The 16515-nt window shown below is 47.8% G+C and overlaps 1 protein-coding gene across 1 annotated transcript in view; it reads left to right on the top strand.

Moving 5' to 3' along the window:
• Positions 1-11943: 11943 nt before the first annotated feature.
• Positions 11944-16515, top strand: part of LOC121847355 (multifunctional procollagen lysine hydroxylase and glycosyltransferase LH3-like) — a gene marked incomplete at its 3' end in the record, with an annotated part of 35670 nt that continues 31098 nt past the window's right edge. The window contains 1 exon segment of the mRNA XM_042327951.1: positions 11944-12113. Coding sequence (XP_042183885.1) covers positions 12023-12113 — 91 coding nt within the window.

Genomic DNA, 16515 nt, shown 5'->3' with positions numbered 1-16515 from the left:
GGGTTATTAACAGGGTCAATACACGGCAGGGTTACTAACAGGGTCAATACACGGCAGGGTTACTAACAGGGTCAATACACGGCAGGGTTACTAACAGGGTCAATGAACGGCAGGGTTACTAACAGGGTCAATGAACGGCAGGGTTACTAACAGGGTCAATGAACGGCAGGGTTACTAACAGGGTCAATGAACGGCAGGGTTACTAACAGGGTCAATGAACGGCAGGGTTACTAACAGGGTCAATGAACGGCAGGGTTACTAACAGGGTCAATGAACGGCAGGGTTACTAACAGGGCTAATGAACGGCAGGGTTACTAACAGGGCTAATGAACGGCAGGGTTACTAACAGGGCTAATGAACGGCAGGGTTGCTAACAGGGCTAATGAGCGGCAGGGTTGCTAACAGGGCTAATGAACGGCAGGGTTGCTAACAGGGCTAATGAACGGCAGGGTTGCTAACAGGGTTAATGAGCGGCAGGGTTGCTAACAGGGTTAATGAGCGGCAGGGTTGCTAACAGGGTTAATGAACGGCAGGGTTGCTAACAGGGTTAATGAACGGCAGGGTTGCTAACAGGGTTAATGAACGGCAGGGTTGCTAACAGGGTTAATGAGCGGCAGGGTTGCTAACAGGGTTAATGAACGGCAGGGTTGCTAACAGGGTTAATGAACGGCAGGGTTGCTAACAGGGTTAATGAACGGCAGGGTTGCTAACAGGGTTAATGAGCGGCAGGGTTGCTAACAGGGTTAATGAACGGCAGGGTTGCTAACAGGGTTAATGAGCGGCAGGGTTGCTAACAGGGTTAATGAGCGGCAGGGTTGCTAACAGGGTTAATGAACGGCAGGGTTGCTAACAGGGTTAATGAGCGGCAGGGTTGCTAACAGGGTTAATGAACGGCAGGGTTGCTAACAGGGTTAATGAGCGGCAGGGTTGCTAACAGGGTTAATGAACGGCAGGGTTGCTAACAGGGTTAATGAACGGCAGGGTTGCTAACAGGGTTAATGAACGGCAGGGTTGCTAACAGGGTTAATGAACGGCAGGGTTGCTAACAGGGTTAATGAACGGCAGGGTTGCTAACAGGGTTAATGAACGGCAGGGTTGCTAACAGGGTTAATGAACGGCAGGGTTGCTAACAGGGTTAATGAGCGGCAGGGTTGCTAACAGGGTTAATGAACGGCAGGGTTGCTAACAGGGTTAATGAACGGCAGGGTTGCTAACAGGGTTAATGAACGGCAGGGTTGCTAACAGGGTTAATGAACGGCAGGGTTGCTAACAGGGTTAATGAGCGGCAGGGTTGCTAACAGGGTTAATGAACGGCAGGGTTGCTAACAGGGTTAATGAACGGTAGGGTTATTAACAGGGTTAATAAACGGTAGGGTTATTAACAGTGTTAATGAACGGTAGGGTTATTAACAGGGTTAATAAACAGGGGTTACTAACATGGTTAATAAATAGTACTATGTATTAGGGTTACTAACAGGGTTAATAAACAGTAGGGTTACTAACAGGGTTAATAAACAGTAGGGTTATTAACAGGGTTAATGAACAGTTGGGTTCATTATTATTAACAGGAAAATGCTTCAACTCATGCACTTATCAAGAGAACATCCCGACTGCCTCTGATCTGGCGGACTCACTAAACACATTTTTACATTTTATTTCACCTCTATTTCACCAGGTAGGTTAGTTGAGAACAAGTTCTCATTTACAACTGTGACCTGGCCAAGATAAAGCAAAGCAGTGCGACACAAACAACAACACAGAGTTACACATAAACAAACATACAGTCAATAACACAATAGAAAAGTCTATGCAGTGTGTGCAGATGAGGTAGGATAACGGAGGTAAGGCAATAAATAGGCCATAGTGGCAAAATAATTACCATTTAGCAATTTAACACTGGAGGGATAGATGTGCAGAAGATGAATGTGCAAGTAGAGATACTGGGGTGCAAAGGAGCAAAATAAATCAAATAGATTACAGTATGGGGATGAGGTAGTTGGATGGGCTGTTTACAGATGGGCTCTGAACAGGTCCAGTGATCTGTGAGCTGGTGCTTAAAGTTAGTGAGGGAGATATGAGTCTCCAGCTTCAGTGATTTTTGCAGTTCGTTCCAGTCATTGGCAGCAGAGAACTGGAAGGAAGGTGGCCAAAGTTGGAATTGGCTTTGGGGATGACCAGTGAAATATACCTGCTGGGGCGCGTGCTACGGGTGGGAGTTTCTTTGGTGACCAGTGAAATATACCTGCTGGGGCGCGTGCTACGGGTGGGAGTTTCTATGGTGACCAGTGAAATATACCTGCTAGAGCGCGCTACGGGTGGGAGTTTCTATGGTGACCAGTGAAATATACCTGCTGGAGCGCATGCTACGGGTGGGTGCTGCTATGGTGACCAGTGAGCTGAGATAAGGTGGCTTTACCTAGCAAAGACTTTTAGATGACTTGGTTTGATGACGAATTTGAAGAGCGGGCCAGCCAACGAGAGCATACAGGTCACAGTGGTGGGTAGTATATGGGGCTTTGGTGACAAAACGGATAGCACTGTGATCCAATTTGCTGAGTAGAGTGTTGGCTATTTTGTAAATGACATCTCCGAAGTCGAGAATCGGTAGGATAGTCAGTTTTATGAGGGTATGTTTGGCAGCATGAGTCAAGGATGCTTTGTTGCGAAATCGGAAGCTGATTCTAGATTTAATTTTGGATTAGAGATGCTTAATGTGAGTCTGGAAGGAGAGTTTACAGTCTCACCAGACACCTAGGTATTTGTAGTTGTCCACATATTCTAAGTCAGAACCGTTCAGAGTAGTGATGCTGAACGGGCGGGCAGTGATCGGTTGAAGAGCATGCATTTAGTTTTACTTGCATTTAAGAGCAGTTAGAGGCCACAGAAGGAGAGTTGTATGGTATTGAAGCTCGTCTGGAGGTTAGTTAACACAGTGTCCAAAGAAGGGCCAGAAGTGTATCAGAGAATCACCATGATCTCTGAGTGTTGGAGTGGGCCCCTGTCTATCTGTAATGATGTCTGAGTGTTGGAGTGGGCCCCGGTCTATCTGTAATGATGTCTGAGTGTTGGAGTGGGCCCCGGTCTATCTGTAATGATCTCTGAGTGTTGGAGTGGGCCCCGGTCTATCTGTAATGATCTCTGAGTGTTGGAGTGGGCCCCGGTCTATCTGTAATGATCTCTGAGTGTTGGAGTGGGCCCCGGTCTATCTGTAATGATCTCTGAGTGTTGGAGTGTGCCCGGTCTATCTGTAATGATCTGAGTGTTGGAGTGGGCCCCGGTCTATCTGTAATGATCTCTGAGTGTTGGAGTGGGCCCCGGTCTATCTGTAATGATGTCTGAGTGTTGGAGTGGGCCCCGGTCTATCTGTAATGATGTCTGAGTGTTGGAGTGGGCCCCTGTCTATCTGTAAATTATAAAATGTTGCCATCTGCTTTATATAAGTAATTCTAAATTATTTATGCTTTCACTTTATTGACATTTTATCAGATGTTCTTATCCAGAGTGACTGTCAGTAGTGTAGTAGCATTATCATACTGGTCCCCCGTGTTTATAGAACCCACAACCATGGCGGTGCCATGCTCTACCAACTGAGCCCTGGCGGTGCCATGCTCTACCAACTGAGCCCTGGCGGTGCCATGCTCTACCAACTGAGCCCTGGCGGTGCCATGCTCTACCAACTGAGCCCTGGCGGTGCCATGCTCTACCAACTGAGCCCTGGCGGTGCCATGCTCTACCAACTGAGCCCTGGCGGTGCCATGCTCTACCAACTGAGCCCTGGCGGTGCCATGCTCTACCAACTGAGCCCTGGCGGTGCCATGCTCTACCAACTGAGCCCTGGCGGTGCCATGCTCTACCAACTGAGCCCTGGCGGTGCCATGCTCTACCAACTGAGCCCAAGGTGCCATGCTCTACCAACTGAGCCCTGGCGGTGCCATGCTCTACCAACTGAGCCCTGGCGGTGCCATGCTCTACCAACTGAGCCCTGGCGGTGCCATGCTCTACCAACTGAGCCCTGGCGGTGCCATGCTCTACCAACTGAGCCCTGGCGGTGCCATGCTCTACCAACTGAGCCCTGGCGGTGCCATGCTCTACCAACTGAGCCCTGGCGGTGCCATGCTCTACCAACTGAACCCTGGCGGTGCCATGCTCTACCAACTGAACCCAAGATGCCATGCTCTACCAACTGAACCCAAAGTGCCATGCTCTACCAACTGAACCCAAGATGCCATGCTCTACCAACTGAACCCAAAGTGCCATGCTCTACCAACTGAACCCAAAGTGCCATGCTCTACCAACTGAACCCAATGTGCCATGCTCTACCAACTGAACCCAATATGCCATGCTCTACCAACTGAACCCAAGATGCCATGCTCTACCAACTGAACCCAAGATGCCATGCTCTACCAACTGAACCCAAGATGCCATGCTCTACCAACTGAACCCAAGATGCCATGTTCTACCAACTGAACCCAAGATGCCATGCTCTACCAACTGAACCCAAGATGCTATGCTCTACCAACTGAACCCTGGCGGTGCCATGCTCTACCAACTGAACCCAAGATGCTATGCTCTACCAACTGAACCCTGGCAGTGCCATGCTCTACCAACTGAACCCTGGCAGTGCCATGCTCTACCAACTGAATCCTGGCGGTGCAATGCTCTACCAACTTAACCCAAGATGCCATGCTCTACCAACTGAACCCTGGCGGTGCCATGCTCTACCAACTTAACCCAAGATGCCATGCTCTACCAACTGAACCCAAAGTGCCATGCTCTACCAACTGAACCCAAAGTGCCATGCTCTACCAACTGAACCCAATATGCCATGCTCTAACAACTGAACCCAAAGTGCCATGCTCTACCAACGGATTCACAGGGGACACTGTGATACTTAAGTATATTTTGCAATTACATTTGCTTTTGATACTTACGTATATTTCAAAGCAAATTCTTTTAGACTTTTACTCAAGTAAGTTTTAACTGGGTGACTTTGACTTCAGTCATTTTCTATTAAGCTATCTTTTCTTTAACTCAAGTATGACATTTTGGTTATTTTTCCACCACTGCTATCTAGTAGGGTTAATGAACAGTACTACACCACATGACCGAAAGTATGTGGACACCTGCTCATCTCATTCAAAAATCATGGGTATTAACATGGAGATGGTCCCCCTTTGCTGCTATAACAGCCTCCACTATTCTATTTCTATCTGTCATATCTTTAATCTGAGCCTAGAGGAAAGTTTTTGTCCTCAGGCCTGGAGGGAAGCCAAAGTCATTTCGCTACCCGATAGTGGTAAAGTGGCCTTTACTGGTTCTAACAGCAGACCTATCAGCTTGCTGCCAGCTCTTAGCAAACGGTTGGAAAAAACAGTGTTTGTATCAAGGCACAAGGTGAGACCCAGATGCAGACACAGGAGGCAGATGGTTGGAGTCTTACCATGTTTATTCATCCAAAAAGGGGGTTAGGCAAGAGAATGGTCATGTACAGGCTGAAGGTCAAAACCAGATTCCAATAGGCACTGAAAAGCAGGCAGATTCAAGGTCAGGGCAGGCAGGATGATCAGGCAGGCAGATTCAAGGTCAGGGCAGGCAGGATGATCAGGCAGGTGGGAAAGTAGTCCAGAGTCAGGCAGGAACCAAAACCAGGAAGACTATCAAAAGGAGAATAGAAAAGGAGTACGGGGAAAAACACGTTGGTTGACTTGACTAACATACAAGATGAACTGGCACAGAGAGACAGGGATAAATACACTGGTACAGAGAGACAGGAAACACAGGGATAAATACACTGGTACAGAGAGACAGGAAACACAGGGATAAATACACTGGTGCAGAGAGACAGGAAACACAGGGATAAATACACTGGTGCAGAGAGACAGGAAACACAGGGATAAATACACTGGTACCAGAGAGAAAGGAAACACAGGGATAAATACACTGGTACAGAGAGACAGGAAACACAGGGATAAATATACTGGGGAAAACAAGCAACACCTGGAGGGGTGGAGACAATAACGAGGACAGGTGAAACTGATCAGGGTGTGACAGTACCCCTCTCTAGGGACACTACCTGGTTGATACCTGGTTGCCCGGGGTGTCGGCGGTGGAAGTCGGCGATGAGGGCTGGATCCAGGATATCTCTAGCGGGAACCCAGCACCTCTCCTCCAGGCCGTAACCCTCCCAGTCAACGAGGTACTGGAATAACCCCTGCCCCGTGGTTGAACACCCAGGAGACTTGGTGAAACATAAGACATAACAGTTTTTAATGTCCCGTTGGTAGGATATACGTGCTTGTAGTTTTGTCCACTTTATTATCCAGTGATTGTATGTTGGCCAATAGTACCGATGGCAAAGGCAGATTAGCCACTCGTTGCCAGCAACTTATCAGGCACCCCAATCTCCGTCCGCGATATCTCTGTCTCTTTCTCCTGCGAATTATTGGGATGAGGTCCTTGTCAGGTGTCTGGAGTAAATCCCTCTCGCCCGACTCAAAAGAAAAATTCTTCGTCCATTTCAAGGTGAGTAATCGCTGTTCTGATGTCCAGAAGCTCTTTTCGGTCATAAGAGACAGTAGCAGCAACATTATGTACACAATGAGTTACAAACAACGTGAAAAAACAAACACAATAGCACAGCTGGTTAAGAACCAACAAAACTGCAGCCATCCGCTCTGGCTCCATCTTCAATGTTTAATGTAGGCTACGGTGTGCCTTTAAAAAAAATGTTTGTAGTTCTGTTCTTCAAATTTATTTATAAAGCCCTTCGTACATCAGCTGATATCTCAAAGTGCTGGACAGAAACCCAGCCTAAAACAGCAAACAATGCAGATGTAGAAGCACGGTGGCTAGGAAAACTCCCTAGAAAGGCCAAAACCTAGGAAGAAACCTAGAGAGGAAGCAGGCTATGTGGGGTGGCCAGTCCTCTTCTGGCTGTGCCGGGTGGAGATTATAACAGAACATGGCCAAGATGTTCAAACATTCATAAATGACCAGCAGGGTCAAATAATAATAATCACAGTGGTTGTAGAGGGTGCAACAGGTCAGCACCTCAGGAGTAAATGTCAGTTGGCTTTTCATAGCCGATCATTCAAAGTATCTCTACCGCTCCTGCTGTCTCTAGAGAGTTTAAAACAGCAGGTCTAAGACAGGTAGCACGTCCGGCACCCCTCCTAGGGACGGCATGAAAGAGCCCCAGTAAGCCAGTGGCTCACCCCTCCTAGGGACGGCATGGAAGAGCACCAGTAAGCCAGTGGCTCACCCCTCCTAGGGACGGCATGGAAGAGCACCAGTAAGCCAGTGACGCACCCCTCCTAGTGACGGCATGGAAGAGCACCAGTAAGCCAGTGGCTCAGCCCTCCTAGGGACGGCATGGAAGAGCACCAGTAAGCCAGTGGCTCAGCCCTCCTAGGGACGGCATGGAAGAGCACCAGTAAGCCAGTGACGCACCCCTCCTAGGGACGGCATGGAAGAGCACCAGTAAGCCAGTGACGCACCCCTCCTAGGGACGGCATGGAAGAGCCCCAGTAAGCCAGTGGCTCACCCCTCCTAGGGACGGCATGGAAGAGCACCAGTAAGCCAGTGACGCACCCCTCCTAGGGACGGCATGGAAGAGCACCAGTAAGCCAGTGACGCACCCCTCCTAGTGACGGCATGGAAGAGCACCAGTAAGCCAGTGGCTCAGCCCTCCTAGGGACGGCATGGAAGAGCCCCAGTAAGCCAGTGGCTCAGCCCTCCTAGTGACGGCATGGAAGAGCACCAGTAAGCCAGTGGCTCAGCCCTCCTAGGGACGGCATGGAAGAGCACCAGTAAGCCAGTGGCTCACCCCTCCTAGGGACGGCATGGAAGAGCACCAGTAAGCCAGTGGCTCAGCCCTCCTAGGGACGGCATGGAAGAGCCCCAGTAAGCCAGTGGCTCAGCCCTCCTAGTGACGGCATGGAAGAGCACCAGTAAGCCAGTGGCTCAGCCCTCCTAGGGACGGCATGGAAGAGCACCAGTAAGCCAGTGGCTCACCCCTCCTAGGGACGGCATGGAAGAGCCCAAGCTGACTCCACACTCCAAGACTGCTTCCATCACGTGGACTGGGAGATGTTTCGTATTGCGTCAGATAACAATATTGATGAATACGCTGATTCGGTGTGCGAGTTCATTAGAACGTGCGTTGAAGATGTCGTTCCCATAGCAACGATTAAAACATTCCCTAACCAGAAACCGTGGATTGATGGCAGCATTCGTGTGAAACTGAAAGCGCGAACCACTGCTTTTAATCAGGGCAAGGTGTCTGGTAACATGACCGAATACAAACAGTGCAGCTATTCCCTCCGCAAGGCTATCAAACAAGCTAAGCGTCAGTACAGAGACAAAGTAGAATCTCAATTCAACGGCTCAGACACAAGAGGCATGTGGCAGGGTCTACAGTCAATCACGGACTACAGGAAGAAATCCAGCCCAGTCACGGACCAGGATGTCTTGCTCCCAGGCAGACTAAATAACTTTTTTGCCCGCTTTGAGGACAATACAGTGTCACTGACACGGCCTGCAACGAAAACATGCGGTCTCTCCTTCACTGCAGCCGAGGTGAGGAAGACATTTATACGTGTTAACCCTCGCAAGGCTGCAGGCACAGACTGCATCCCCAGCCGCACCCTCAGAGCATGCGCAGACCAGCTGGCCGGTGTGTTTACGGACATATTCAATCAATCCCTATACCAGTCTGCTGTTCCCACATGCTTCAAGAGGGCCACCATTGTTCCTGTTCCCAAGAAAGCTAAGGTAACTGAGTTAAACGACTACCTTCCCGTAGCACTCACTTCCGTCATCATGAAGTGCTTTGAGAGACTAGTCAAGGACCATATCACCTCCACCCTACCTGACACCCTAGACCCACTCCAATTTGCTTACCGCCCAAATAGGTCCACAGACGATGCAATCTCAACCACACTGCACACTGCCCTAACCCATCTGGACAAGCGGAATACCTATGTGAGAATGCTGTTCATTGACTACAGCTCGGCATTCAACACCATAGTACCCTCCAAGCTCGTCATCAAGCTCGAGACCTTGGGTCTCGACCCCGCCCTGTGCAACTGGGTACTGGACTTCCTGACGGGCCGCCCCCAGGTGGTGAGGGTAGGCAACAACATCTCCTCCCGCTGATCCTCAACACTGGGGCCCCACAAGGGTGCGTTCTGAGCCCTCTCCTGTACTCCCTATTCACCCACGACTGCGTGGCCACGCACGCCTCCAACTCAATCATCAAGTTTGCGGACGACACAACAGTGGTAGGCTTGATTACCAATAACGACGAAACGGCCTACAGGGAGGAGGTGAGGGCCCTCGGAGTGTGGTGTCAGGAAAATAACCTCACACTCAACGTCAACAAAACTAAGGAGATGATTGTGGACTTCAGGAAACAGCAGAGGAACACCCCCCTATCCACATCGATGGAACAGTAGTGGAGAGGGTAGCAAGTTTTAAGTTCCTCAGCATACACATCACAGACAAACTGAATTGGTCCACTCACACAGACAGCATCATGAAGAAGGCGCAGCAGCGCCTCTTCAACCTCAGGAGGCTGAAGAAATTCGGCTTGTCACCAAAAGCACTCACAAACTTCTACAGATGCACAATCGAGAGCATCCTGGCGGGCTGTATCACCGCCTGGTACGGCAACTGCTCCGCCCTCAACCGTAAGGCTCTCCAGAGGGTAGTAAGGTCTGCACAACGCATCACCGGGGCAAACTACCTGCCCTCCAGGACACCTACACCACCCGATGTTACAGGAAGGCCATAAAGATCATCAAGGACATCAACCACCCGAGCCACTGCCTGTTCACCCCGCTATCATCCAGAAGGCGAGGTCAGTACAGGTGCATCAAAGCTGGGACCGAGAGACTGAAAAACAGCTTCTATCTCAAGGCCATCAGACTGTTAAACAGCCACCACTAACATTGAGTGGCTGCTGCCAACACACTGACACTGACTCAACTCCAGCCACTTTAATAATGGGAATTGATGGGAAATGATGTAAATATATCACTAGCCACTTTAAACAATGCTACCTTATATAATGTTACTTACCCTACATTATTCATCTCATATGCATACGTATATACTGTACTCTATATCATCGACTGCATCCTTATGTAATACATGTATCACTAGCCACTTTAACTATGCCACTTTGTTTACATACTCATCTCATATGTATATACTGTACTCGATATCATCTACTGTATCTTGCCTATGCTGCTCAGTACCATCACTCATTCATATATCCTTATGTACATATTCTTTATCCCCTTACACTGTGTATAAGACAGTAGTTTTGGAATTGTTAGTTAGATTACTTGTTGGTTATTACTGCATTGTCGGAACTAGAAGCACAAGCATTTCTCTACATTCGCATTAACATCTGCTAACCATGTGTATGTGACAAATAAAATTTGATTTGATTTGAACACTGACATAAGTACTGAACACTGACATAAGTACTGAACAATGACATAAGTACGGACATAAGTACTGAACACTGACATAAGTACTGACATAAGTACTGAACACTGACATAAGTACTGAACACTGACGTACGCACTGACATACAGTGCCTTGCGAAAGTATTCGGCCCCCTTGAACTTTGCGACCTTTTGCCACATTTCAGGCTTCAAACATAAAGATATAAAACTGTATTTTTTTGTGAAGAATCAACAACAAGTGGGACAATCATGAAGTGGAACGACATTTATTGGATATTTCAAACATTTTTAAAAAATCAAAAACTGAAAAATTGGGTGTGAAAAATTATTCAGCCCCCTTAATGTTTCCACCAAAAAAATTGATTTCGCAGAACTAACGACTTTTTACAGTGTGTTTACATTTACATGTTAGTCATTTAGCAGACACTCTTATCCATAGAGACTTACAGTTAGTGCATTTATAGCTAACAGTAAAACCAACATTGGGACACCAGCTTTAGGGAGATGTCTCTCTCCCTGAGGTCAGTCAGGTCTCCTGTTGTTGAAGAACCCTTAATGCTACTCATTTTTAAAATGATTTTACCTTTATTTAACCAGGCAAGTCAGTTAAGAACAAATTCTTATTTTCAATGACGGCCTAGGAACAGTGGGTCAACTGCCTGTTCAGGGGCAGAACAACAGATTTGTACCTTGTCAGCTCAGGGGTTTGAACTTGCAACCTCCAATGCTCTAACCACTAGGCTACCCTGCCGCCCCATCTAAAACACACCATTAACTATACCTAATAATATGAATAATAGTATCATTATTATTTATTCATGAAATAATGACTGTTCTGTAAAGATTATCTTACATATTCTGCCACTTTTGATTTGATTATTTGACTTTTATATTAATGATTACCGACAGACACTGGCATTGTGCTGGGGATAATGAAAATGAGGTTGAAAAGTGGTGGAATTGCCCTTTAACATGATTCATTTGTCTGTATCAATTGTTAATAAATGTGATTGAATTCGTTCCTATCAATGGAACCGAGTAGAGTATGTTACAGTAGATTATAATGACACATTAAAGCTTCCTAACTAAACACTATATACCATCTACTAACTAACTAAACATGAGCTATAAACTAACATCGTTACTGGGGGGTGTCAAGAGAGAGAGTCTCTCCCATCCTCTCCTCCCCCTCTTCTGTCTGGGCCAGGAATTCCAACGACGTGGCAGAGAGATTCACATTTCACTTCTTTTCAAGAACTTTCTGTGGCCGCAAGGCAGGAAAATCACCGCTTCTAACTTCCATCTGTCCTGCTCCCATTGGTCCACACTCGGTCCGTCTGGTGTTTTGATTGGGTGTCATCCCATCGATCACCTCTCTGCTGCTTCTCATTGCTCGAACCCGGTTGAAAGGGGCGGGGTAACGGTATGTTGACAGAATATTCCTACTGCGCAGGGCGAATCATCTTCGTTACTAAAAGAGAGAGACATATTATATACTGTAGTCTACAGTAGCCAAATTACACCCGGAAAGTCTCACCACCAAGGCCATGGAGTCGAATTGGATCGCCGTGGTCTGTGTGCTCCTACTCGGTTTGATGCAGAGCAGCCTTGGAGCGGAGCAGCGGGTCATCCCTCCAGGTAAACCCGCTCTAGGAGCACCCGTTTCCGTCAACACAGCCCACTCACACCGCTAGCTCAAACTCCGTTAGCTAAATGTATCGATCCAGTTATATTGACTTTATCTGATAGTGACGGTGGTGAATTGGGTCAGCAAGTAGCGGGACCATGTATCAGACCCTGCATGTATAACTCTAACCAGCCGGGTAGGCAGGGACCGGGGTTAGCAGGGCCAGCCGGGTAGGCAGGGACCGGGGTTAGGAGGGCCAGCCGGGTAGGCAGGGACCGGGTTAGCAGGGCCAGCCGGGTAGGCAGGGACCGGGGTTAGGAGGGCCAGCCCGGGTAGGCAGGGACCGGGGTTAGGAGGGCCAGCCGGGTAGGCAGGGACCGGGGTTAGGAGGGCCAGCCGGGTAGGCAGGGACCGGGGTTAGGAGGGCCAGCCGGGTAGGCAGGGACCGGGGTTAGGAGGGCCAGCCGGGTAGGCAGGGACCGGGGTTAGGAGGGCCAGCCGGGTAGGCAGGGACCGGGGTTAGCAGGGCCAGCCGGGTAGGCAGGGACCGGGTTTAGGAGGGCCAGCCGGGTAGGCAGGGACCGGGGTTAGGAGGGCCAGCCGGGTAGGCAGGGACCGGGGTTAGGAGGGCCAGCCGGGTAGGCAGGGACCGGGGTTAGGAGGGCCAGCCGGGTAGGCAGGGACCGGGGTTAGCAGGGCCAGCCGGGTAGGCAGGGACCGGGGTTAGGAGGGCCAGCCGGGTAGGCAGGGACCGGGGTTAGGAGGGCCAGCCGGGTAGGCAGGGACCGGGGTTAGGAGGGCCAGCTATGTAGTGGCGGAAGGTAGCGGGGCAACTTCAGGGTAACGTCGTGGTGGTAGGAATAGGGTCGCTAGCTGTTATTATGGGTATTATGGTAAGGGTCAAACTGGTCTCAGAGCAAAACGTTACTGCCAATGTAATAGCTGTTGGACAATTATAGTATGTTACGAATTGCAATTGGTACAATATGAAACAAATTTGCAATACGTATAATATATGATTGATTTCAATGTGTTGTGGCTAATGTTAGCTAGGTGGCTAGGCCTAGGTTAAGGGTTAGGTTAAACAGTTAAGATTAGAGGAAGGGTTAGCTAACATGCTAAGTAGCTAAAAGTAGATGAGATGAAAACACGCAACCTTTGGGGTTGCTAGATGTTAGAGTTATTCTCCACACCAACCACCCTCCTTTCGGGTTTGCAGTAACCTACTGACTTATTGGACGTAATATATCATACTAAACTGGACAAAATGTAACCTACTGTCTTATTGGACGTAATATATCATACTCGACGGGTCAAAATGTAACCTACTGTCTTATTGGGCGTAATATATCATACCCGACAGGTCAAAATGTAACCTACTGTCTTATTGGACGTAATATATAATACTAAACGGATCAAAATGTAACCTACTGTCTTATTGGACGTAATATATCATACTAAACGGGTCAAAATGTAACCTACTGTCTTATTGGATGTAATATATCATACTAAACGGGTCAAAATGTAACCTACTGTCTTATTGGACTTAATATATCATACTAAACGGGTCAAAATGTAACCTACTGTCTTATTGGACGTAATATATCATACTAAGCGGGTCAAAATGTAACCTACTGTCTTATTGGACGTAATATATCATACTAAACGGGTCAAAATGTAACCTACTGTCTTATTGGACGTAATATATCATACTAAACGGGTCAAAAATGTAACCTAACGTAAAGTAACGTCCTAAATTGAGTGGCACTGATGTTAGTAAAATATAATATTGTAACGACTCGGCATAGCCGATAGCGCACCGGACTTCGGGCTAGAAGGTCGAAGGTTCGAGACCTGCTCCCTGCTGTTTCATGACAATACGTTTTGCTCTGGGAGGAGGCTCGGCCTCTAGTTACAGAAGTACTGGCATCCCCTGTATACAGCCTCATTATTGTTATTTTATTGTGTAACTTTTTTGTTTGTTTTTAACTTTAGTTTATTTCGTAAATATTTTGTTAACTGTATTTCTTGAACTGCATTGTTGGTTGTGGGCTTGTAAGTAAGCATTTCATGGTAAGGTTGTATTCTGTTGTATTCAGCGCATGTGACTAATAAGATTTGATGTGTGATGTTTGGTCCAAGGAGGCCTTCAGCAGCTGGATGTGTTGACACAATCAAAGATGCAGCTGTTGACTTTTACTGGGCCGAGGATAGAGATACACTCCCGTTCAAAAGTTTTGTGTCACTTAGAAATGTCCTTGCGACTCCGGGATGCTGCCCTTCTAGGCAGAGTTGCCAAGAAAACGCCATATCTCAGACTGGCCAATAAAAATAAAAGATTAAGATGAGCAAAAGAACACATACACTGGACAGAGGAACTCTGACTAGAAGGGCAGCATCCGGAGTCACCTCTTCACTGTTGACGGTGAGACTGGACGGAGGAACTCTGCCTAGAAGGGCAGCATCCTGGACTCACCTCTTCACTGTTGACGTTGCGGGTACTATTTAATGAAGCTGCCAGTTGAGGACTTATGAGGCGTCTGTTTCTCAAACTAGACACTCTAATGTACTTATCCACTTGCTCAGTTGTGTAACAGGGGCCTCCCACTCCTCTTTCTATTCTGGTTAGAGACAGTTTGCGTTGTTCTGTGAAGGGAGTAGTACACATCGTTGTACAAGATCTTGACTGTCTTGGCAATTTCTCACATGGCATAGCCTTCATTTCTCAGAACAAGAATAGACTGATGAATTTCGGAAGAAAGGTCTTTGTTTCTGGCCATTTTGAGCCTGTAATCAAACCCACAAATGCTGATGCTCAGATACTCAACCAGTCTAAAGGAGGTCAGTTTTATTGCTTCTTTAATCAGGACAACAGTTTTCAGCTGTGCTAACATAATTGCAAAAGTAATTTCTAATGATCAATTAGCCTTTTAAAATGATAAACTTGGATTAGTTAACACAATGTGCCATTGGATCACAGGAGTGATGGTAGCTGATAATGGGCCTATGTATGTCTATGTAGATATTCCATAAAAAATCAGCCATTTCCAGCAACAACAGTCATTTACAACATTAAACATTAACAATGTCTACTGTATATCTGATCAATTTGATGTTATTTTAATGGACCAAAAAATGTGTTTTTCTTTAAAAAACAAGGACATTTCTAAGTGACCCCAAACTTGAACAGTAGTGTAGATGGGTGCTAGGAGCTAGAAGCTAGGAGCAGAAGCTAGGAGCTAGAAGCTCTTGAAATTAGAAGCTAGGCGCTAGAAGCTAGGAGCTAGAAGCTAGGCGCTAGGAGCTAGGAGCTAGAAGCTCTTGAAATTAGGAGCTAGGAGCTAGGAGCTAGGAGCTAGGAGCTAGAAGCTAGGAGCTAGAAGCTCTTGAAATTAGAAGCTAGAAGCTAGGAGCTAGAAGCTAGGAGCTAGAAGCTCTTGAAATTAGAAGCTAGGAGCTAGGAGCTAGAAGCTCTTGAAATTAGAAGCTAGGAGCAGAAGCTAAGAGCTAGGAGCTAGAAGCTCTTGAAATTAGAAGCTAGGAGCTAGAAGCTAGGAGATCTTGAAATTAGAAGCTAGGAGCTAGGAGCCCTTGAAATTAGAAGCTAGTAGCTATGTGCTGTATTATAGTATTGGTGCTGTGTGTTGTTAACATAAACTACTCTTTGTAAACTGTCCTGATGATACCATGATATTTACATGTAACTAGCTAACATTAGTACAAAGCGTTCCAGTTTGAAACTGGGTCTGTTTGATGTAACTGTGTTACTTCGCATGTTACTGAGAGTCAATCATCACTCGGAGACAACTCAGCTGATGTGGAGAGAGAGGTGTTAAAGAACCTTCTGCACCCCTAACCCCCCACACACACGCCACTCCATGTCTCTTAGCACATACAGCAGCATATGGAGGCTACGTGTGGAATATCCTCTGACCAGCTGGCTGGAGAGACAAGGGAGGGTTTGTGATTCCCACCTTTCTGCCCTCTCTCCTCTCTCCGCCTTCTTATCCCCTTTCCTCCTCCTCTCTCCTCTCCCCCTTCTTATCCCCTTTCCTCCTCCTCTCTCCCCTTCACCCCCCTCTCTCTCACCCCTTTCCTCCTCTCTCCTCTCCCCCTTCTTATCCCCTTCACCCCTCCTCTCGATAGCCAAGTCGTCTGGGTGGGGAGTTAGCCTAGTCGTCTGGGTGGGGAAGTTAGCCTGGTGTCTGGGTGGGGGAGTTAGCCTAGTCTTCTGGGTGGGGGGGAAGTTAGCCTAGTCTTCTGGGTGGGGGGGGAGTTAGCCTAGTCTTCTGGGTGGGGGGGCCTAGTCTTCTGGGTGGGGGGGAGTTAGCCTAGTCTTCTGGGTGGGGGGGGGGAGTTAGCCTAGTCTTCTGGGTGGGGGGGGTTAGCCTAGTCTTCTGGGTGGGGGGGGAG

Source organism: Oncorhynchus tshawytscha, linkage group LG10 (assembly GCF_018296145.1).
Source record: "Oncorhynchus tshawytscha isolate Ot180627B linkage group LG10, Otsh_v2.0, whole genome shotgun sequence".
Taxonomy (NCBI): domain Eukaryota; kingdom Metazoa; phylum Chordata; class Actinopteri; order Salmoniformes; family Salmonidae; genus Oncorhynchus; species Oncorhynchus tshawytscha.
The sequence above is the reverse complement of the archived record's forward strand: the minus strand, read 5'-3'. Positions and strand labels throughout refer to the sequence as shown.